Source organism: Rhinolophus sinicus, chromosome 4 (genome assembly GCF_057876585.1).
Source record: "Rhinolophus sinicus isolate RSI-liver-muscle chromosome 4, RSI-T2T, whole genome shotgun sequence".
Taxonomy (NCBI): Eukaryota; Metazoa; Chordata; class Mammalia; order Chiroptera; family Rhinolophidae; genus Rhinolophus; species Rhinolophus sinicus.
The window spans coordinates 37,528,410-37,553,167 of record NC_142504.1 but is presented as its reverse complement, the minus strand read 5'-3'; the positions used below and the strand labels follow the sequence as shown (position 1 = coordinate 37,553,167).

Below are 24,758 nucleotides of genomic sequence, written 5' to 3'. Positions count from 1 at the left end.
AGTATTTTAGCTACTCTCATTAGTTCTCTTTATTATGTAGCCTATTAAACAATGCACAAATTAATCTTAATTCAAATTTCTTCCTTTTTGATTCTGTAAATGTGTTGTTAATAAATGTTTATATTTCTTTAATGTGGGATTTTCAGATTTTAAGTTCTGCCATCAATAGAAAATCCATTACATGTGTTTCTGTCAATCGACAAGCATCCACTAAAAATGTGTTATAAAAAACATGCAAGTTCTCTCGTTCTATGTTTAGATGAATAGTCATATCCTAACTCCTCAACCCTTCATTATTTTCTCAAGCCCCTCTTTCAAATTGTCTATTATGCTTTTCATCTATTTTCCCTTCTTCTCCTAAGAAGGAATATTTAATTCTTCTGGAGGTTCTTCCCATGCCTCCTTTGTTATAAATCCTGTGTGTTTCTTTCCCTGATTTCTTCAATAGGTCATTGCCCCTATTTCTCCCAGTTCTTCTATTTAGCCAATCTAAGTCTGAATTAAAGAAGGAATGCACACTCACGTTGATAAGCTCAATTGAGCTGAGTCAGATAAGGAATACACCTGAAATTTCCAGTCCAAAGAGCAAGACAAATGACTCAGTTGTGGCAATAATACAGGACCCACACATTTGGGTGTAGTTGATTTTAGTGTATAAAGGACATGTGACTGTCTTAATGACAAGGGACATTGAATGACTGTACCTAAACTCACGTTGGATCATATCAGATTACTTCTATGCACATGTACACTTAAAAAAAAACAAAAGACCGGACTTGCAACCTAACTGGAGTCATCTTGAAAGTGGTTATGTCTCTTGACATCATTTAGGCAATGCTGCAACATTGAAATGGTAATCAGATAATAAATCGACTTAATTTAAAATTAAATGACTTAGCCTTGTGTCAAATCAATGCCAAATAGAGGCCTAATTTTACTCCTCTGTGAATCTTTTTGTCTACACTAGTCAGATGTGATTTCTACCCCTCCCTGATTCTACTGCTCATTAGCTATACCTCTCATTTGTTGTTTATTATTAATGTTTTACATGATGAAGAATTTCTTTTTATATTTTAACAGTACAGCAACTTACAAAATATAAAGATTCAATAAATGCTTGTTGAAAATGTTAAGTATCAAGAGTCTGATATCAGAGACAACTTTATAGAAGTTAGGCTAGTAGGTCAGCTGCCTAAACTATCATTAGGGTGCTTTGAAAGCTCTCTAATGTCTCTTAGCCTTAAAACTCCACTAGAAAATCACCACTAAGAGTAAGTCACTCTCCTCTGTTAAAATAAATCTACCATAATAGCACAGATTTTCAAAATGAATTACAGAATTAATGGGCGAGAGGACAAAGGAGTAAGATCAAGGGGAAGATGAGGACGAAGTGGGGCTCAGGAGGATTTGAAGTTGAATTTCACTTAGTTGAGTGGCTTTGGATGGGTTACTCAGCTTCTCAAAACCTTGATTACTGCACCATTAAAATGGACACAATAACGGAATCCACCTAGAGTTTTTGTAAGAAGCAAATCTGGTAAGACTTGAAAAGTGTTTGGTATTGAATACATAGTATTTGTATCCAAATATCCTAACAAAGATGATCAATGGAATACCAAGACAGGAATAAAAATTAAGAACTTAGGAGTAAAAGTGTAATGACTAGTTGTGGGGACAAAGGCTCTTGGCCTCACGTGGAAAGGTGCTGACTCAGGTAGTAGACGGCCTTGGGCTATGGCTAGTTGGCCGTCAGCCGTAGCCAGTTAGCCATTGGCTACTGATATAACTGCCACGGCCACACTGGGGAGTGGGAGTCGGTCAGTTGGCAGAAAAGCAGACAGCAGGTCGCATGTTGGGTGACTCCAGCCTCCAGTGAGACTATAATGGTATGACTCCCCTACCTATGGCTCCATGGGTGTTCCTTTTTGGCCTAGCCGCATCCTGCGTTTTTATGTGGGGAGCGGGAACTGAGACCCCACGGGCCGCACCACATGATACTTGTGTTAAAGAAAAAAAAGGCCCCAAATAGCATCACTCACGCTAAAAGCCCATGATGATACCAAACCTAGATTTAAAAGAAAAAAGCCAAGTTTATTTGTTCATTTCTTGCATTTGATGTGTTCCTCGATGACATCCTTGACCTGAGACTCTTTGCAATAGCTTTTAACCAACACACAAATGCAACCAACCACTTTATGTGGTTTCCCTCTGTCGATTTTACAGAGGCCTACCCATTCGGCTAGTTTCTTGTTGTCATCAGCCTTAATTAGTTTGATTTGGTGTTCAGCACAGAGGGTCTCCACCAACTTGACTGCACATAGGCTCATCGTAGTTGGATGCGAGCACACAAAGATGGCCTTGGCTCTTGTCTGAGGCTTTGGCAGCTTCACGAATTCCATGTACCGGGCCATCATAGATGAGCACTGTCTTCAGCGCCTCTTGTAAAGCAGTATTAACGTCCATTACACCTCCAGCAGCAATGCCTTCCTCAGCCAAGGGTGTTGGGTTTCAGGTGGAGCCAAATTGAAACTGGAGGCCAAAAGAGACCCGGACTAATGCTGCCTGTACCGCTCAGCCAATAGATAGACACCGGAGTTGGGTCATGGAATAAGCGTTTATTATCTGAGTACTGGTGGTCTGAGAAGGCAGCGGGTTAACACCTCCAAAAATTGCCTTAACAGTCTCAGACTGGCTTGGGGTTTTTAAGGGAAAATCTGGGCATTCCTCCAGAGGCTATGTAACAATTCCCAGGATCTGCATGGAGTCTTCCCTGTGTCCACGTGATTCTATGGTGTAGTCAGCAACCCAGGAATAATGATGGGATTAGCCTGGAAAGAATGCTAGACCAGAGATTGTGCTCAATAAGCCTAAGGATATTAATCATAAGTTTCAGGGTAATTTTCTAAAACGGAAGTGAGAGGGAGCGGGGACATTTTGATCTCAAGCCCCAGGGGTTGATCTATTGTTAAGCTATAGGTAGGTCAAGTAAAGGTGGGGCCCAGGGACATGGAGAGGGTGCCAACCAGGCCTTGCTTCAAAATCTTGACTACACCCAAGCCTTCTCCTCTCCCCTGTGCCACTCGGTGGCAGCAGGGAAGGAGTGACACCAAACCTAGATTTAATATCTGATCTAATTGCCATTTCAACCTCTCCCAGAAACATAATATTAATCAACCAGCATGGAATTATCCGGTCAAGCACCAGTAATCAGCCACATAGGTCCTCTCCTTCCCCCACAGAGAAAGGAGGCAATCTACACAATAAAAACTCTTCCTCTTCTCTTCCCCCAAAGATAAGATGTCCCAACCCCCTAATAATCTTTTCTCACCCACCCCCCACATAACTCCCTTGCTCTGCCCTTCTTCCTATAACATCTTCCATTTTGAACAACTCCTCAGAGTGCCCATCTAGTTGCTAGATGGGAGGCGGCCCAATTCATGAATTGCTTAATAAAGTCCATTAGGTCTTTAAATTTACTCAGTTGAATTTTTTTTTAACATTAGGAAGGGCTAGTGATGGACAATGAAAGAAAATAATGATATGGAAATAACAATAAATAATTGTTTTAAATAAGGCAAAAAAGAATACTGGGGGTGCCCCCCAAAATGTATACACATGAGTTGTACTCATTTTTTGTTATCCATATATTTTGAGTACTATAATTTTAATAGTTTTTTCCTTCTTAAAATGTGTATACATTTTTTGGCACCCTCTGTATAAAAATTATCTTGAATAAATACAAATTGAAAGGCAACGACTAACCAAATAGCTGTTTATTGCAAATAGCACAGTCAGTTAATATTCTTAATACATAAAGAGCGCATATAAATGGACAAGAAAATCCAAAGGTTAAAATGAAACTGGACCAAAGATGCAAATTCACACACAAAAGGGCAATAGTACACTGGTGAACAAAGAAGGATATGAAATGTTCACACTAAGTACAAAGAAATGCAAATTAAAACAGCAAAGACGTTTTGAAAAATGAGGCTGTAGTATTCACAAGAGTGAAGTAAAATAGATGAGAAGAGAAATTATTATAATGCATATGGAAAAATTGCATCAATATATACCTTAAATATGTTTTCCCAATTCAATTTTAGGAAATCTGTCCTAAAGAAATAATCTAAAATATGGGGCTGGGGGGAATCAGGCAGAAGGATGTAGATGTTCATTGCTGTTTTATTTGATAACAGTGAAAAACAAGAAGTTAGCTAAATAACCACATATGAATGGCTAAGTAAATTATGATACAGTCACTTAAAGTGTAATATAAAATATGTTTACAAAGAGTTTGTAATAACATTGGAAAATACCTATGTTAATATGCAAGAAAAGGTCAGGAGAAAATTGTGACAGGATGATAGTAACTGGGTAAAGCAAATTAATTGCTGTAATACTAGAAAGAAATACATCAAAATATGAAGAATGGTTGTTTTTTAGTGAGGGTCCAGGATCCTAGTTATGGTTTTTCACCTCTCAGTGGGATTTCCTGTTTATTAAAGAGCAGTCACATTTCGTGAAGGCCAAAAGTAACTCGCTAAAATAAGTAACATTGAGAACTCTCAATATTCTACATTTCTTTGAAAACTCTCATATTCCTGAAAATATCTTTAGCGTGCTTCTAAGGAAAGAAAGATGAAAATAGAGATGATCTTTAGGGAATAAGGAAACAATATGGTAGACTGAAATAATTGGATTCTAGCTTTGGTTTTGCCATCAACTCTCTGTGTAAATTGGATGTGTTTCATCTAATTGCTCCTTCCATATCAACCTCAAAGAATCACCTAGATCAAAGGTCTGGAGTTACTTTTTCTTTTAACCACCTCATATCTCTGCCTGAGGGAGATAATAAGGGGAGGCGGCAGGAAGACCAGTTAAGAACACATTCCCCTGAAAAGCGGAGTTCTCTGAAGGTAGGAGCCTTGTCTCCTTTTCTGTGATTTACTGCTAGTGCTTAATACAAAGTGGAGCACACATAGTAGGCACCCAATTTCTGTTTGTTGAATGGACTTAGAGAAACTCCCATTAATGATATTATTTGACATTTTAAAGCATATCTACACAAATAAAGACAAACTTAGCTGGAGCAATTATTTCTTTCTTGAGTCTCATTTTCTTAAATTTTCTAGTGAGCACTAATTATGTGGCAGGCACTCTGCTAGATGCTGACGATTTGAAGAAGAAAGGGCACAAAGCCCCTCAAGTTGTGTGCGAGTGTTTTCAGGGATGAAAATTATTAGTGTAATTTTAGGATTACAGGGTGATTGTTTTGTTTTGTTTTTTTACAAGCAAACTGAACTTTTACAGCTAATTGAGCATTGTTCTTTTCAAAGTAAATTACCCAAAGAAGCTCTGAAGCAATTTCAATGCTGCCGGCCAAGAAATAAAGTTGTTGGAACTTTTTCTGTGTGTTTGTCTTCAGAATCTACAGAAATGTGTTTTGAATGTCCTCAAAAGTAGCAAAAAGTTTTCCTTTCACTGATAAATTTAAGTTTTAGAAACAGAGACAAACTAGCATTGCAGTGAAGAACATGGGCTTTAGCATTAAAAAGGTTGAGTTTAAGTTCCGGTCGTTTGACATGGGACAATTTATTTATTCTCATTGCAGCTGAAATTCCTCATTTGTAAAATGAGGCACTGAATGTAAAGCAGTTAGCTTACAGCCTGAGTGTATAAGTTCTGAACCTTTACTTCTGTTGTTCTTGTCGTTATTATTATTAATAGACTAGTGAATGACTTGTGAGAAGTTTCAGCTAAAAATGAAATCTGGCTATAGAGTAATGAGCACAATTCTCTTACTTGCCTAGTAAATTTGTTCTGAAGATTCTTCCTAAAGACAAATTCCTTTGAGGTTCAATACTTATCTGGTTGGATCAATCCTAGTATATATCCAGTTGATCATTTTCTTACTTTATAAGCCAAACTTGAGGAATTCCTGACATAATAATACTACCCTAAATGGTTTTTGAATTTGCACAGTTCATAAAAAATGTCATTTCCTTTTTAGTTTTTCAATTGCTTTATGATTCATTGACTTTGAACTTTCCTGATCTTAAATGAACTCTCTCCTGGGAACAAGGTCAAATCAGTTCAGTGAGCTGATGTTTACAGACTTTTTTTTTTTTTTAAAGGTTGGTATTATTTCAAAAAGACAAAACTGCTTAAAATATACTTCCATATTTAAGGATATTGTGCTAAGTAGATCTAACCAACTAAAGGAACATACTAGTTGGTTACAGCTGCTTTCCCAACTGTTGCTTAAGTAGGGAATGTTTCATTTTAAACTGTGTTAGGAACTCACTCATTCATCCAGCCAACAACACTAATTGAGCACTTATTGTACGTTATGTGCTTGGCATACATCCATTCACAAAACAAAACTTCCTGCCCGGGTAGAATTTATATTTGGTGGTGGGGTAGGCAGTTTGACAAAAGCACAAAAAAATGATTTAGTATGTTGAAAGGTGGAAAGTGCTATGGGGGGAAACAGCAGAGACAGGAGACTGGATGTGCCAGTCACGGAAAGATTACAATTTTAAGTAGGATGTCCTCATTTGAGCCAAGACATAATAGAGCCGAGGAAAGTTTTGAATGGTGTAGTTAAGATCTTGGAAATCCTTGAATATTAATGCTTTTAAAATTATTTCTGTAAAATGGTTTTTAATGTAGGGTATTTCTGTTTCTCTCTAGATTTATGGGTGTTTTAGGTTTGTAAGTGAACTTAGAGGACATTTAACGTTGTTGCTTCATTACAGAGCCTATGAAATGCTAAGGAACTTGACCAACACCACACAATCGGTTAGATAAAGGGTCAAGGTAATAACATAGGTTTTATAATGCTGAGTTTGTTGTTCTTTCTATCCTATTGGGAGGGGATTCTAACGCTGGGGATTTCAGGTGGGCTAGTGTGGAATACTTGTTATGGGGACAGTTGTAATCATATTCTCTTCACCTTTGTGTCAAGTTTTTTTCATCTTGATTTTATTTTTGTCCTTGATTAGTCAGGCTTGCCGGTTTTAATTACCATTAAAGGGCTACAGTTTCTAGAGTGCATTCTTATTTATTTGCCTTAGTAGCATCTGCAATCCAATTAGCTAGGATTCTACAGCTGAGGCCCCAGGCTTGTTTTATTGTGCAATACTTGAAAAAAGGGTGAAAGAAGTATTGCTCATTACAAATTGCATTTTTGTTGTGACTAACAATAAAATTATCTGTTAAAATACCTTAAGTGGTATTAACACATAGAAAATGAGGGGGTGATGTTAACTACAGTAATGTAAAAAAAAATACAAAACTTTTAATTTATTGTGTGACCTTTTCATGAGACACTGATGAATTCCAATTCTTATCTTTTAGTTGGTTTCCCTTGTGTTAGTCCTTTCCAGCGAGCTATTCTGTAATTCTGCCAAATATTTGACTGTATTGTCTCTATTGCTTGACATTGCATGCCATGACCTTGTAGTTATTGTGTCCCTTCTGATTGGCAAGTCATACTGCAGTGTTCTTTTTTAGGAACTGGCATTTAGTTTGCAGTTATTATTATTCTTATATCATTTCTAGTTTTGTTCCTTTTATTTTATTGATTGCTGTGCATTAGAATCAAGTAATGCTCACCCAAGCCAAGTATATTATCCATGTTACCATTTCATCATATGGCAAAGGTGAACATGCTTACTATTCTACAGTCAAGTTTCTTCATTCTTCATTTTCTTTGATATTGTTAAAAGACAGTAAATTCTAAAGATCGTGTTGTGGAAATTGCCACCTGAATAGCTCAATGCGTCTCACATTGAGCATTGAAATTTTGATCCTGTTCGCAGTTTGGTTTCTTGGTTAGCATGCACAGCTAAGTACACAGAACCACCATTTATTTTGCGTCAGGAACCTGGGGTGGGGGGAGGGGTCCTGGAACCCCTTCTGCCTTACTCTCTATGTTCAATTTGAATGCATTTTCTTAACAGTAACAATAACTTTGTCCAAACCACTGTAACCACTATCCTCTCTTATTTGGGCTATTATCAGAGCTTCCTAACTACTTTCTCCACATGCATTCTATAACCCTTCTGATTCACCCTCCACACAGCAGCAAAAGTAACTTGTAAAAATGCATATACTACCATGTCATACCTCTAGGCAAGAATTGCAATGGTTTTTCCATCACTCTCAGGCTCAATTTCAAAGGCCCTCCAAGATCTGGCTTTTGCATACCTCTCTAGCCTTAGGGTACATATCTCTGTTCCTTAGTGACCCAGCCAGTGACCTTCTGTCAGTAAGCTGGAACTTTGCTGTGCTCTGTGTTCCTGCTGCTTGCCCTCCTGAAGCAGTCTTTAGCTACCCTCTCCCATCCCTCCCAATTTCCCAACATGCATTTGGATACACACACACACACACACACACACACACACACACACACACACACCATCACGTAGCTAACATGAATTCATTCTTCTGGCTTAGTTTAAAATTCACTTCCTCAGGGAAATGCTCCCTATGTTTCCTGATTAGATTTGGTTATCTCGTTAGTAGTTCACAAAGTACCTTATACTTCTCCCTCCTATTCTATATCACAATTGTGATTTTTGCTCATTAAAACATGTGTCTTCCCCATTGAGATATAAGCTCTATGAAAAAAAGCAGCCTATCTCTACTTTGCTCTTCTGTTTCCCAGCATGAAATGAAGCACAGTAGGCACTCAGTAAATATTTACTGAATTAAGGAATGGCTAAATCAATACCATTGCTCATCCCCTTGTTTTTTTCCTCATTGTATCCTACTGGGCACTGCTCTTTTTCAACCCTCATTTTACATTTGTAAAACAATATTACAAGGTCTTCGCTGGCAAACAACTTCACTGCCTTCATTTGGCATTCTCACAAAGATTCCTATCTTTTGAGACTATGAAGAAAATAATGCTTTCATATTTTTAAAAAAATGCTTAAGAGCATCTCTGAAATTCTTTGATCTCTGCAGATTTGATTTTCAGTTTTGTGTACATACGAGTATTGCAAATTAAAGAATCCGGACATGGGGTTTCACGAAGGAATCATTTTTCACTTATGACTTTTTATATATTAAAAAATCTTACAAAGGTGTAAATTAATCACATTTAGTTTTGCATATAGCAAATCATCGTTACTGAAGAGAAAGATATTACATAATTTGGAAATATTTGGAGACTCTGGTATGATCAAACTTCGTGACCAGTATTGGAAGGAGTTCCTGCTTCTGCTCGACAGGAAATGCATTATTAAAAAATTTTTTATAACATGTTGCAGGTAGTTCTCTCATATTTAACAATTCCATGATAACAAAATTTAATAACAAAATTTAACAAATTTAACAATTGCTCAACTTATTGAGCAATTGCACTGAGCATTCTAGATATAAAGAGAAGTGAGTTAGTCCTTGCCCTCAATGGAGCTCCTAATGCATTTAAGGAAAGAAAATAAAAATAATCACTAATATTTATTGAGCTCTAAATCAGATGTTTTCTCATTTAATCCTCACACAAGTAGGGCTGTGATTATATTCATATTATGGGGCGGCTGGATGGCTCAGTTGGTTAGAGCGTAAGCTCTGAACAACAGGGTTGCCGGTTCAATTCCCACATGGGCCAGTGAGCTGCACCCTCCACAACTAGATCGAAGACAACAAGCTGCCACTGAGCTGCCAGTGGGGCGGCCGGATGGCTCAGTTGGTTAGAGCATGAGCTCTCAACAACAAGGTTGTCGGTTCAATTCCCACATGGGATTGTGGGCTGTGCCCCCTGCAACTAACGATTGAAAACAGCGACTGGACTTGGAGCTGAGCTGCATCCTTCACAGCTAGATTGAAGGACAACTCCCAGGCGAAACACACTGTCCCCCAATATTCCCCAATTAAACAAACAAACAAAAAAACGAGGCGACTAATATTCACTGAAGTTAAAGTCTGTATACCACACAGTAAGTGAGTAGCAAAACAGAAAGTTGAATACAGGATCCCCTACAGAAATGTGAACTCTAGAACTCACATCTTTAACCACTTCTCTATACTTCCTCAGGTTCAGAACAACATTATATGTTCAAGAAGCGGAACTGAGAGTTTTTAGACAGCTAGTGTACTACTTAAGGGCCTCTTTCTTTTTTGAGAGCCTATACTCATATTTCCACATTTATTTTTTTTCCCTTAAATGAATCACATAAATTAACGCAAAGTGAACCTATATTAGAGTTTGAGAGGATGAATATTTGAGGTGCATTGTTTTGCTGTTGGAAGGGAACTTAAAATGGTCTCCATCAATGTGTCAAGGAAAGCAATTCAAATTCATGAAGACTTTAAACCAACCTGAACCAACAATTATTATATATTTTCAACAGTGTCTTAAAAGTTGAATTAGGTCTGTTAAAAATAATGAGCTGGAATATATTTGAATGATTTGATGGGCAGGTTTCAGAGATTATTTCTGAATGACATGGCACTCAAGGTAGCCTTGAGACCTGGGAAAGTTGCTAATGAAATCCAGTAAGGTACTGGCATAGTCTCTATGGGTAGAGTGTGTGTGGAAGGAGTTTTTGCTATCAGCCTGGGAATAATGGCATAGAGCCTTAGTCAAGATGTCTGGATAGTACAATTCCACGTATCCTTGATGTTTCCTTGAATATAGACTAAGAGTGTATCTTGTATGCTGATTCTAGGATCTAGGATCATGAAGAAACATCAGTGTCCTACTTTAGTGGCTTCATAATGAAGTTCTACAATTTAGAAAGGACAGACAAAAAACAAAATCCCAGAGAATTAGTTCTTAGTGGATCTAGATATCAGTTTTCTCAGAATACCTGTCTAAGGTCCTTCATCCATAATGCTAGGTTCAATTCTTAACCAATGTGGCAGTGAGAAAATTCTACTCTAAGAATCTCAATCTTACAATTAAACTTCATGAAAACGTGCCTTCTTTGTTGTGATGAGGCAGTCAAAACCCGAATATAAATTAAGTTAGATGTTTTAAAAGGAAAAAAAACACTAGCCTTTCTAAATAAGTCAAGAAGATTACAGGATTTATGTGGTTATTATAAAGGAAGCAAAGGAATTGTTTGGGGAAATGGAGTTAGTTGGGGGAATAAGGAAAGACATAGGGTGGGAGGCACGAATGCACATACATTAAGGTCTTTTTTTACGCCTTACCATTCTGACATTCCATAAGCCCATAATTTTTACTTATGAGTTGATGGAAAACAGTGTTTTTACATAATACAGTATTCGGTGAATACTATTGCTGTCCTAAACATGGTGTGTAGTAAGAAGGAAAACTTCAGCCAAGAGTAGAATTGGTCAGGGAAGATAACAGTGACTATGAATTTTTAAAAGAAAGTTAATAATAAGCCATTATACACTCAATAAAATGATAACACTTTCTAGCTGAATTTCTGCAGTCAGATTGTTAATGAATAGCTTGTCACCCAGGTACCTTGGAGTTTATGGACACACTAAAGCACTCTTTTAAACACTAATCTAAGGGATAATACTCAGTCACCATACAAGAGATCTTTGAAATGTCTTTATTTATGGAACATAACTTAATTATAAAAGATGCATTCCTTAGTGCCTATCCATAACACTTACATACTAAAACTTAAAGATGGAAGATGTCCAAATCTAATGATAAAATATTGAGGAAGAATTAGCATTTCCTAGTATACTTAAAACAATATGGTATTGGCACAAAACTGGATAATCAGACCAATGGAACAGAACAGGTAATTCAGGAGTAAACTCTGTTTACATTAGAAAGTAAATTGTAGGAAACAAACAAACAAAGACAAGTAATGGTGAAGAAAGGGATTTTTCAATAAATTGTATTTGAGTAATTGGCTATTTATATGAAAATAGAGCCATTTAGATTTTGTTTAACCTTAGGCCACCTACTAAGGTACTTCTGGATATTCGTTTTAAAGTAAACAGAAAAGAAAACAAATTAGAAGAGAATTATATATGATGTATCAAACTGCCAAGGAAAAGAGGACTTTCTAAATTTAGAATAGAAAAAAATCACTAAGGAAAGTTTTGACAGATTTTACAACATAAAGACAAAATTTCTGTTGGTAAAAATAATTAAAAGGCAAATCAGACTAGGGAAGTGTTTAAAGCAGACATCAAAGACAAAAAGTTAGTATCTTTACTGACCAATGAGCACACTAATGTAAAGAATTTATATTTTACTAGGTCTCAATTTCTACATATGTAAAACGGAGATAAAGCAGTCCCTTACAGGGTTTTTATAAGAATTAAATGAAATAACATAAGAAAATATTCCAGTACATAGTTAGCAACTAATGAGTTTATTTTTATCATACAGAGGTAAAAATATGAAGAAAAATACTGCCTTTAAAATGCTAAGATAGCGGGCCAGTCCGGTGGCTCAGGTGGTTAGAGCTTCATGCTCCCAACTCCGAAGGCTGCTGGTTCGATTCCCACATGGGCCAGTGGGCTCTCAACCACAAGGTTGCCAGTTTGATTCCTCGACTCCCGCAAGGGATGGTGGGCAGCGCCCCCTGCAACTAGCAACAGCAACTGGACCTGGAGCTGAGCTTTGCCCTCTACAACTAAGATTAAAACGACAACAACTTGACTTGGAAAAAAAGTCCTGGAAGTACACACTGTTCACCAATAAAGTCCTGTTCCCCTTTCCCAATAATAATAAAAAAAAAAATCTTAAAAACAAAAAAACAAAGCTAAGATAGCAATATCTAGATATATGACACCTGGGGCACTTGGTTAGGTAGGACCGGTGACAGGAGAAAAGGCTGAAAGGGTAACAGAAGCCAGAACTCTGAAGCCCTGATTTGCAAAGGAGTTTGGACCATACTTCTTAGGTAGTTGTGAATCACTGAAAGGTTTTAGTCAGGAAAGTATCATGGTCAGAATTATTTTTCTAGACACTTTAGAAAGCTCACTCTAGTGGCAATATGGAATTTGAATGGGAGGGGATTGAGATCAGAGGCAAGGAGCAGGTGGATTATTTTAGAGTAACTCTCCATTTTTGCTTTCTTCGTCCCTAGGCCTCTTGTTAACTCTTGGTGAAGTAAACACACAGCTCAACCTTATTCATTAATATAGATTAATCATCAATATAGATTAAGCCTCTATTCTGGTCAGAGGCTTTTGGGGATTAAGGAAGCGGACAAGATAGATAGAGCTCCTTCCCTGCTACAGTGTAGCAGGAGAGAAAAGAAACAAATAAGTAGTAAAAATAAAAGGCAAAACACAAAATAATGATTATAAATACCTAAACTGGCTGACTTTTGGCACAGTTTAGTTCGCTTTATTTTAGATGGCAACCCTCTTCTTACTCAATGAACATTCACCTTGAAGAATATCTTTATTTGATCTCATGCTTTGTAATGCAAGGTCATGCATGAACTTTGAAACGTTATAAACTAGGAAATGTTGTAAGCTCCAGTGCATAAATATCAATCAGGTTTTTTTCCTTTCATCATATTATAATTTAATTTTTGTTTTGAGGTAGAGAGCTAACTTCAAAAAGTAAAAAAAATCATGAAAATGTTTAGAATAGTTTGGTTAAAATAAGGAGCAAGCAAGTAGAGGATACTGAATATTATCATGAACCCAAATGACAGCAACAGTCCTTTAAATAAATACATGACTATATATATGATTAAATTGACCCAGAAAAATTCAGGGAGCAATCATTACTATCATTGTCATTTTGACACATTTTAAGCTTGCATAAGCAAAATTCAGCTGTGGACATGAATTGGTACTAAATGTGTTTTAATTCTCTTGACTTTACGAATCTCTCAGGGAGAATTTTCTTGAAAGTTATTTTAAGAGAAACAAGTCTCATTTAGTCTATCTGCAAGAAGAATTAAAGCACTATTCTTTTGACATTTTTGACATCATGGCTTAAAATCCTATTTAGAAGTTTGTGTGGGTGAAAAAGGTGAAAGGGATTAAGAAGTACAAATTGCCAGTTATAATGATAGACGCAGCGATGTAAAGTACAGCATAGGGAATAGAGTCAATAATATTGTAATAACTGTGTATGGTGTCAGATGGGTACTAAAGTAACCAAGGTGATCACTTCATAAGGTATGTAAATGTCTAATCACTATGATGTACACCTAAACCAATATGTCAACTGTAATTGAAAAATACATTTTTTTAAGTTTGTTAGCAATCCATTTCTCACTGATGTTTAGCCTTTACCAAAATATTCCCAAGATGATTATTTTTTATGAGTTGTCAAAGATAACTTACAAAAAATTACTTTGTAGAATTGGTATTCACACATTTTTAGGTATGAAAATAAATTCTTGATGTTAAAAAGATTTGTGTATAACTCCACCAAACTTACCATTAATCTTTCTGTTTTTGAGGTAGTATTTTGCTATTTATAATATTTTATATATTTTACAACATATTTTAATATCTGATAAAGCAAGTCTTCCTTTGTTACTCTTCTTTTACCAAATCATCTTGGTCATATTTGCATGTTTATACTTACAGATAAAATTTGGAATCATTTTGCCAAAATCTGAAAATGTAAACCTATGTACTTCATCATGGAAAATGTAGTCTTTCTGACACTATTTCTAATTGATATAATATAAATAATAATAAGAATTATAACTGATGCTTATTGAGTACTTACCAAGTATTTGTCAATATTATTAATGCTACATAAATAAATTCAGATGATGTAAAACTAAGAGAATCAACTGAAAACCTATTAAAAACAATAAGTGCATTTAGAAAGGTAATTGTGCAAAAATGAATGACTTTCCTATGTAAAAATTAAAATGAATTAGAAATATAATAAAAGAAAAAATAAACCTAGCATAATATCAATCTAGAACTCTATGACAAAAACTACAAAACTCCACCAAGTGAAATAAAAGAATATGTGAGGAAATAAAAAGACATACCATGGTCTTAGAACATTGCAAATATTGGAAAGATGCTATTTTTTTTTTTTACTTAATCTATAAATGCAATGCAATTCTAATCAGAATTTCTCTAGGCTTTTTGGGGAGAGCATATGTCAAAATGATTCTAATGTTTATATGGAAGAATACATGTTCTAAAATTACCTAAGAACATTCCAAAAGAGAATAATTAGGCGATATTAATACTAGATATTTAAAAGAATCATAAGGCTCTGGTACTTAGATTTTGGTACCAGTAGTTCACAAATGATAAATCAATGGATCACAGTAGAAAATCCATCATTAGATTAAAATATATGCAAATATTTAGTACCTAACAAAGGTAGCATTTCATATCAGGGGGAAAGGATGCATTATTTAATACCAATATTGGATAACTATTCACCATTTGAAAAAGTTAGGTTTCTTCATCAATTGACTCTTACATCAAGGTAAGTTCACATATTACAGAACATAGGTTTACATTTTTAAAATTTAAGCATACAGAAAGCTTTTCTAAGCATGAAAACCCAGAAACCATAAAAATAAAAATACATAATTTGACTGCATAAAAATACAAAAATTTTGCAAGTTAGAAAGCATTATAAACAAATACAAAATGTATTTGACAGATGGTGAAAGTATGTATCGACTGCAAGTATCATGAGTGCATCTGGGTAAAATTAGGTACATTTATCTCTATTGTATGTCTGGAGAGATAGCAGGAAAGAAGTTGTGAAATATTTATGTTGTCTCTGTGGATTTATTATCATGAACACAAGTCTTTATTACAAACACAAAATTATTACTTAAAAATTATTACATGAGAAATTTAATATTTCAAATCTGTACAATGGAAAAGATGGATAATTTATTAAGTAGAATTAGACAAGTGGCTAATCATTTGAAAAAAATAAATTTATATCCTAATTTCACACCTTCATGTATTCCGTATAGATGAACACTTTTTATTCAAAAAATATTTATTGACTACTAACAATGACATGCCAGAGGCTAAACATAATGAATGTAATATCTGTCCTCCTAGAGCTATAGTGTATATAAATTTTGGCAGAAATACATTTTTAATGAGAACAATAGATGAACTATTTTTGATGTAAAAAAGACACCATAAAATATCTGTATGATGTTGGGGGTGGCAAAAGCATTTCTAAATGACCAAAGGAAAAACCAGTATAAAAAAGACTGATGAATTTAGATTATATAAAACATTTCAAATGTCACTGTATATAATAACTGTATAGGCACCACAAACAAGGCAACAACAAACTAGAAAAAGTATTTGCTGTATATACAATAGACCAATATGATAAGGTCACTATAAAAAGACTAATATTCTTTGGGAAAAGATGGGCAAAAGACATGAATGGGTAAAATCCAAAGACAAAATATAAGTGACCAATAAGTACATGAAACAACTGTACAATTTCACTACTGATAAAAAAATATAAATAAGATATTGACCTTTGCTTATATGGAAAAACAGTAAAGAGAATGATAGTTCCAAATGAGCAAGAGTGTAGAAAAATGTTTTTATGTACTATTAATAAAAATATAAATTGGTAAACATCTCTAGAGAAAAATTTAATTTGTATCCATTACAATTTTTCATATTTTTTGACTCAACACGTTTTCTGAATCAAAAGTGTATACAAGAATTTCCCTTAAAGTAGTAACCATGGATACTCGTATGCAGATGTTACAATGCTAATGCTGTCTATAATAACATAATTGGAAACATGCTAAAAGTTCAACTATGTGGGGTTGATCCAGTAAATTATGACATAACTACACTACGATATATTATTTTGTACTATGATGTTGTAGTTGAGTATTTATTGTCATTAAGGTACATAGAAAAACGTTGATCATTTGTGATATTAACTCAGAAGATGAGGGAAGTAGGTAGAAAACGAAATTAATGTGATGGAGAATGCTGACAATAATTTCCTTTTGTGTAAAATAATTCAATCTGTTACAATATGAGGCTAAGGTTCTAGTCCAAAGAGAAAGGTAAGAGGGAGGAAAGAAATGAAAGAAATGCTGCCCTTCCTAAGCTGACTGTGTTGCTAGCTCTAAGGTGAAAATCATTCCTCAGTTTTTATGAAGCATTATGAAAGCCTGAGCTGTGCTGCTCTCAACTCTCTAGAGCAGGGGTGTCCAAACTTTTTTCAATGTTTTTTACCAAGGGCCATATGTGGTAAAATACACAAACAGCCGGGCCACTCACTCGAGGTGAAGTACGTATTGCCTCACCTGGTTTATTTAAGTAAACTAAATATGTTTTTGGAATTTGCTGCAGTCCAATTAAAAATGGATTGTGGGCTGCAGTTGGCCCGCAGGCCGCAGTTCGGATACCTCTGCTCTAGAGACTCTATATTCCTTGAGTGATGCAACTGGTCGTTGCATACAATCCTTGATTTCGAAGCACTATGTATGCAAAGCAGGAGGTATCGTGTTTAAAATTCACTTTGAGTTACTTTCTCAAAAAGGCAGGAAAACATGTTAGGAAAAAGAATGGATCTAATAAATCCATTTTGCATCTAATAGGTCAAGATTTTAATCTTGGCTCTGTGACTTATTGTGTGACTTTCTGCAAATTACTTAACCTAAGTCTCTGTTTCCTTGTTTGTAAGTGCGAGAATATAACAGTCCCTATTTCACAGAATGGCTTTGAAGATTAATTGATGATAGAATCTATGCAATGTCTGGAGTCTGTAACTTTTAACACCTCTCTCCAAGATAAAAAAAGAAAAGAGAAAAAAAAGAAGCTCTCTGAATTAAGGGCCTGTATTGTACTCCTCAAAGAAATTGTAAGACCAAATCCACCTTGTTTTCATCAGTTTTTGCCCAAAGAGTAAGCCTTATTTTTTTTCATTTTTTAATTTTTTTTTACAAAGAACGATTTGTGAAACTTGTCAAGGTACTCTTCAACATAACCTATAATGCCAGCTTCACCCTCCATACCTTATTGTACCAACATGTTTTGCTTCCTTGCCCTTTACTTTGTCTGCCATTCCCTTCCATGTTGCCCTCTGGTACTGTTGCTCTATGACCAATACTACCTTATATCCTCCACTTCTTCTGAGTAGTCCCTCCACGCTCTTTCCTTAATGGAAACCTAGATCTCCCCTGTGGACTCTGCTTCCCTTGTTGTACTCCCAAACAGATGTTTGTGTTTCATTTTAAAATATTTTTATCCCTTTTATATCTCAGAGCCAGAAGGTAGTGTTCTCCCTGATTTCTGTTGCCACTTCTAGACCATTATTTCTCCACCCTCTTGTAAAAAAGAAAATAAAATCAAGCGAACGGACAAAGTTTACTCTCAATCCTTGAGGTTTAGGTAATTTGACAGTAAATCGTCATCTACTAATCTCTCGCTCCCTAAATTATTGAAGATAAGGTAACACAGCAACTACTGTGTTTTCTAAATCCTGACATAATTCTGGGTGACTTCACCACAACATAAACAGCCACTCAACACTCTGACTTCTGATTTTTTTTTTACCTCCTTTCATTACCAGCCCTACCCCTCCACTGCCACACAGTACCATGATTACAAACCTTAGATTTTGTCATTACTCGTAAATGCTCTTACTCCAAAATTGCTAATTCAAGCATACTACTCCATGACCACAATCTCCAATATCCTCTCTTGGCTTACTTGTTTAACTATTTTCATTATGATTACTTCTTGTACTCAACAGATCACCCAGTCCTTTGATCCTTATTCTCTATCTCAACACATCACTTCTCTCCTCTCTTCTTTCCCTTTATGTCCAATTTAAATCGTATTAGAATCACAGTTTTGTTATAGTCCAGATTTCGTTATATTTGTCTTTTCCTTTTATCCTCTCATAAAAATCTCAGTCCTGAATGAAATCAACATCTTTCTAATTACCTGCATGCTAGCAGTTTAACTGCTCTGGACCAAATGCTTGCATTCCCCCCAAATCCGTACATTGAAGCCCTGACTCCCAATATGATGGTATTCAGAGATGGAGCCTTTGAAAGGTAATCAGGGTTAGATGATGTCATGAGGGTGGGCCCTAATGATGGGATTAGTGCCCTTCTAAGAACACTAGAGAGCTTACTTTCTCTCCCATCCTTCTACACCACCCACTGCACACAAGGAAGAGGTCACAGCACCCAAGGAGATGGTGGCCACCTACAAGGCAGATAGTAAGTCTTCACCAGGAACCAAATTGGCTGGCACCTTGCCCTTGGACTTCCAAGCCTCTAGAACTGTGAGAAAATAAATCTCTGTTGTTTAAGCCACCCAAACTATGGTATTTGTGTGTGTGTGTGTGTGTGTGTGTGTGTGTGTGTGTGTTGCAGCCTTAGCTAAGATACTAACAATGTCACAGTCACACAATAGGGGGGATATGTCTCATAAATTCATCATCACCAATCTCAAATGGGTCCTCAAACACTGACCAGGAGTCGTAAATTTCATTAGTCAACTTATTCTACCACACATTTTAAGAAGAACTGTTTATTGGATAAAGAAATTGCGGTACATTTATACAATGGAGGATTATTCTGCCATAAAAAAAGAACGAAATCTTACCATTTGCAACAACATGGATGGACCTAGAGGATATTATGCTAAGTGAAATAGTCACACCTAGAAAGACAAATACTGTATGATCTCACTTATATATGGAAATCTAAAGAACAGGATAAACAAGCAAAGAAAACAGAAATAGACTCATAGAGCACAAACTGATGGTTGCTAGATGGGAGGGAGTCGGGGGGATGGGTGAAAACAGTGAAGGGACTAGGAAGTACAAATTGGTAGTCACAAAATAGTCATGGGTACGTGAAACGTGAAATACAGTATGCAGGATATAATCAATAATGTTATAAAAACTATGTATGGTGTCGGATGGATACTACTAGACTTATCAGGAGGATCACTTCATAAATTATATAAATGCCTAACCACTGCACACCTGAAACTAATATAAAATAATATTGACTGTCAGCTGTAATATATATATATATATATATATATATATATATATATATATATATTCACAGGATGTAAAGTACAGCATAGGGAATCTGGTCAATGGTATTGTAATAGCTATGTATAGCATCAGATGGATAGTAGACTTGTTAGGGTTATCACTTTGTGAGGTGTGTAAATATCTAATACTTATGTTGTTTTGTACACCTGAAATTAATAACAAAAAAGAAAAAAAGGACTATTTAAAACTCTCAGCTGGTAACATTCTTTCATCTTGCAGATAAAGTAGAAGCTATCTGATGAGAATCTTCTTGACATTCTAATAATAAAAACTCAAAAACACTTACATCTGCACTCATACTCCAACCCTTCTTTCTGGTTACAATTGTAAATTGTTACCTTTAACCGAAGCTCAATCCATCCATCTGAGCCTTGCATCCATTGCTTTTCTGCATTTTCACTTCTGATCATTTTTTCCTCTATTGCATTACTAATCTTTCCCTCCCAGTAAATTCATTCCATCAGCTTTAAAATGTGCTAAAGTCACTTTCATGAATAGTAACAACAATCAGAATAAAATACCAACATCCCTCTACTCCACGTTCCCCTGTGCCATTCCCTTTTTCTCCCCCTTCACGACAACTTTTTAAAAGTGGTGTGTGATACACCTGAAATTCATATTGTATGTCAACTGCAATTGAAAAATAAATTTTAAAAAACAAAAGAGGTGTGTGATACTTCCCACTGACTATTTTTCTCTATCCTACTTCGCTTCTACCTTCATCATTCTACTGAAACAGTACTAATTGAGCTATAGAAGTACTATGTACATGAAGGAAATTAGCGTTTTGTCCATGATGAGTTGCAAGTATGTTTTCTCAATCTGTCATTTTTCTCATGCTTTTATTTATGGAGAAACGTGCTTCATGGGTTTTAAAAAAATTGTCTTAAATTTTGTCAATCTTATCTGTGTGGCTGCTGGATTTGGGTATACTTAGAAAGTTTACTTCTTTGAGATTAAAATGTACAATGGTTTGGTAATCTCTCTGGTTTATAGCATTTTAGATTTGAGGATATTTATATGTTACAGTTGTAATTTTGTCTTTTTTGATGGGGAGAAAGAGGAGGCTGGGAAAATGGTGAATGAGTATGGTCTGCCCATTCAGTGCTACAGAATTCTTAGAGGTTAAACTTGACATTGATGGTTCTCATTGTTTTTATTGAGTCGTTTTACATCTCTGAATAACCTGTGTGTAAATGCTCCAGTTAATAAAATAAAGAATTGCAATAGATGCCGCTAAAGGAGTTCAAAAAGTAGTATGAAAATTTATGTGGTTCTATAGTAGTATTATACTTCGTATTGGAATAATTATCTCCAGATTACTAATCTGGAGAAAGAATGAGACCCAGCACATATTGCTCAGGATAATTAAGAAAAAGCTTGATTAAATAAGGCCCTCCTGTGGCAGTTTAATGACACACTGTACATACAAAAAAAAAAAAAAAAAAGGTTTATTTTAAGGCAAAATCTTGTTCAGCAAGTACCAATATCAACTGAATCCCCCTAAATGTAGGATTTGAAAAATAACATTATTACCTAAGATGGAGTTTTACTAAGTCTTGTTATAAATATTAAGTCGTAGTACAAATAACATGAAAATACACTTGAGGCTAGAAAGCTAATTTTAAGAATAATGACATCTCACTTTTCTCTGTTTGACATGACCATTCGGTTTGTCTTCTTGATAAGTATTTCATATGTGTGTTCTCTCCCTCCCCCAGGACAAACCAGTCTAGGTGTCTAGGAATTTTCTTGATTATTGATCGCTTTCCACTCTTTTCCCGATGCACTTTTAATCTGTGTTTTAACAACAATTTCAATTTGAGTAGTATTTGTCACTGCCAGTGCAAATATTTTAGTGAGACTATCTGCATAGCCAGTGTATCTGTTTCCTGATGGCTACTTCTGAATTCAATCTTTTGGGTTAGCAATAAGAGGCAAGTTAAATTGGAGCTTCCAGGAGGTTAATACTCCTTACAGGCCTCCATGTCAACAAAAAGAAGACAAGAAATGTTTGGGAACAAGTTCACTGACCTAAAAAACCCTCCTTTTATTAGTGAAAGGTAAAGCTTAAACTCTGTCTAAATTATTTTCTTACAGTTTTCATATGTGGATATTTATTGTAGTAAATAAGTAAAGACAAATAGTTTTTTTCCTACACAGATTTTTATTCCACTGTGATTAGTAGCTAAAAGGGCTCAGCCTTTGCCCTGATGATTTTCAACAGAGATTTAAAAAGTTTTACAACCTCAGAAATTAGTAATCTACAGCTTTATTATACAAACCTCTATGTTTTAAAAGCATTCAACAGTCTCTAATAGTACTTTTCCGTAGTACTTTGCACTGCACTAATCTGTATATTCTATAACATTTTTCGACAGAAACTTCAAAACCAGAGCTGGAAGTTATATGGATTTTGAAGCCACCAAAACAAAAATTTCAGTAAAATAATGCTAAAATGTGACTTCGAGTTAAAGTTACGAACATTCATTGCGAACCTGTCTGGACACAGCACCGTGCTAGGTAGGCCCCACAAGAATAGTAGTCATTAAGCATTTCACTCTAAAATCTGGTCATATTGATGCAAAGGGAGGTGAACTGGCCTATTTAGGTGAGTGCCAGAGAACGCGGGGCCGAAAACACGACCTTCCCGCTAGTAAGGCCGGGGCGGTGGAGAAGCTCTGGAAAGTGGGCGCTAGGTTCCGAACACGCACACCGAGGACGTCATTCCTGGCCTCTCTCAGAGATCCCGGCCTCGCCAAGGCCAAACTGCCCCTAAGCTTACCGTCCCCCACCCAATTCTGGGGTCACTGCCCAGCACCGCAGAAGGAAGATTGGACACTCACACCGCTTACGTGGGCTGAGGTCAGTCCCTGCTGCAGGCGGTGCTAGGGACTAGGGTAGGAGCGACCATCCGTAGAGGGTCAAAAAATCCCACCACCAGACGGCCCAAGAGGGATAATCTACGGGCAGTTTACCTCCTTGGGCTATTTGTCGCTGTTTATCCGGCCAGGGGAGGGCGTTAGGACAAAAGGAACCCTTCTCCCTTCCTGGGTGTCAGGCCCTGAGTCGGGTGCGGGAGCCCGCGCGGCTGCATTCCTGGCGCTGTAGCTACCCAAGCCACAGAATGTGGGAGTCGGCTTCCGGGGCAATGATCTGCCGTTAAAGCTAGAGATCCCAGCCATTAAAGCTGGGCTCCAAGCAAGGGTCAGCAATCCTCTTGGAGCGCTCCAGGACCCTGCATCCTACAATCCCCGCGCAAACAGCTGCGCGGCTCTCCTGCATGCCCACCACCAGCCTCAAGCAGGCGGCGAGCGGGAGGCCCCTCTCTTGACAGCTGCCCACGCGCCGGGGCGGTGCTCGAAAACGTCGCTTTAAAGGTTCGCGCCGCCGGCCTCGCCCCCTGCGCCACACGATTGGCTGCAGGTGGGGCGGGTTTGGCCTGATAGATACAGGGAGGGCGGGGCTGCGCACGCGAGTCCTGTGGCCTCACCGCGGTGGGGAGCCGGCGAATGGCTGCAGAGTGCGGGGTGGTTGGGCGTGCGGGGTAGGCGAGCACGCGCGCGCGCGCGGGCGGCCAAGGTCCCGCGGGAAATATCGGAACGCAGGACGCCGACCCGCACGCGCCGCCCGGCCGTCGGCGGCGCGCGCGACGGCGAGGGGGTGGTGTGTGCGCGTGAGTTGTGTGTACGTGTGTGTGTGTGTGTGTGTAGCTCGGGTGCGGAGCGCAAGCCGTCAGTCCCCGGTGTGAGTCCCCCGCCGTCTTCCACAACCCTTCCTCTGTCCCCGCACCTTCCCTACGACCCTCCCACACCCCTACGGTCGCAAACCGAGCGAGAGCCCAGGAAGCAGGTGTGTGGGGTGAGCGGAGTCGCACGAGACAAAAGGGGCGCGGGGGTCAGCCCGCCATGGCCTCCCGGAGCCTGGGGGGCCTGAGCGGGAGCCGCGGCGGCGGCGGCGGTGGCGGCGGCGGCAAGAAGAGCCTCAGCGCCCGCAATGCTGCGGTGGAGAGGAGGAACCTGATCACTGTGTGCAGGTACGGCGGGGCCCGCCGCTCGCGGTGAGGAGAGGGGGGTGCCGGCGTCGCGGGCGGAGGGCTTTGGGCGAGCGCTCAAGCCCCTGGGGGTTCCGGAGATGCGCTGCTCTAGTCGTGCGCCGCAGCCTCTTCCCGGGCGTGTCCGCGGGCCCGAGCGGCCGGAGAGGGGCTGGGGTCTGGGCACTGCTTAGGCCCCGCACTTTCGGTGCTGGAAGCAGCGGAGCGTAGGGCTTGGGGCGGGGCTGGGGGAGGGTTTGTTTTGAATGTGCAGTCCAGTGTCAGAGTAAAAGAAGAGGACAGGGAGGAAGAGCTCTTCTATTTAGTGCACGTTTAGCTGTCAGCCACCTTTCGGGAAAGCAGTCATTACTGTGATCGTTTACTGTGTTGCTTCAAAATCAAACTGCATTCTGTTTTTGTTTTGGCTTGTTTACATACATATTCAGTCCTTTCATATCACAAATATTGCGTGCCTACTGCATGCTAGCTGTGTGCGTGTGTGTGTTTTCTTTCCACTTTAAATTGCAATGCTAGTGCTGTTTCTGCAGTTGTTATTAAGAGTGGAACTGTGGAGGATACCTAGTCTTCTTTCCAATGATTTTATTCCAACGTCTGCCTTTCCTTAAACGTTTACTAATTATAAATGTAGTATTCCTTTACTCTGGAAAATATAGAAACCTAAATGGAATAGTTACTGTCTATAAGCTTAGTATTCAGAAATAAGTTACTATTAACATGCTGATA

General features: G+C 37.7%; 1 protein-coding gene and 1 pseudogene across 6 annotated transcripts in view; one reads left to right on the top strand and one right to left on the bottom strand.

Moving 5' to 3' along the window:
- Positions 1-2,099: 2,099 nt before the first annotated feature.
- Positions 2,100-2,508, bottom strand: LOC109457096 (small ribosomal subunit protein eS12 pseudogene; annotated as a pseudogene).
- Positions 2,509-23,470: 20,962 nt separating this feature from the next.
- Positions 23,471-24,758, top strand: part of RUNDC3B (RUN domain containing 3B) — a 124,779-nt gene continuing 123,491 nt past the window's right edge. For 2 of the 6 annotated variants that reach the window (XM_074340689.2, XM_074340687.2), the window contains exon 1: positions 23,472-24,017. In XM_074340689.2, the coding sequence (XP_074196790.2) occupies positions 23,890-24,017 (128 nt within the window). In that variant the 5' untranslated portion in view covers positions 23,472-23,889. Of the gene's footprint in view, positions 24,018-24,758 lie in introns of all 6 variants that reach the window. The other 4 variants (XM_074340690.2, XM_074340688.2, XM_088797778.1 and 1 more) reach the window with 3 other exon arrangements.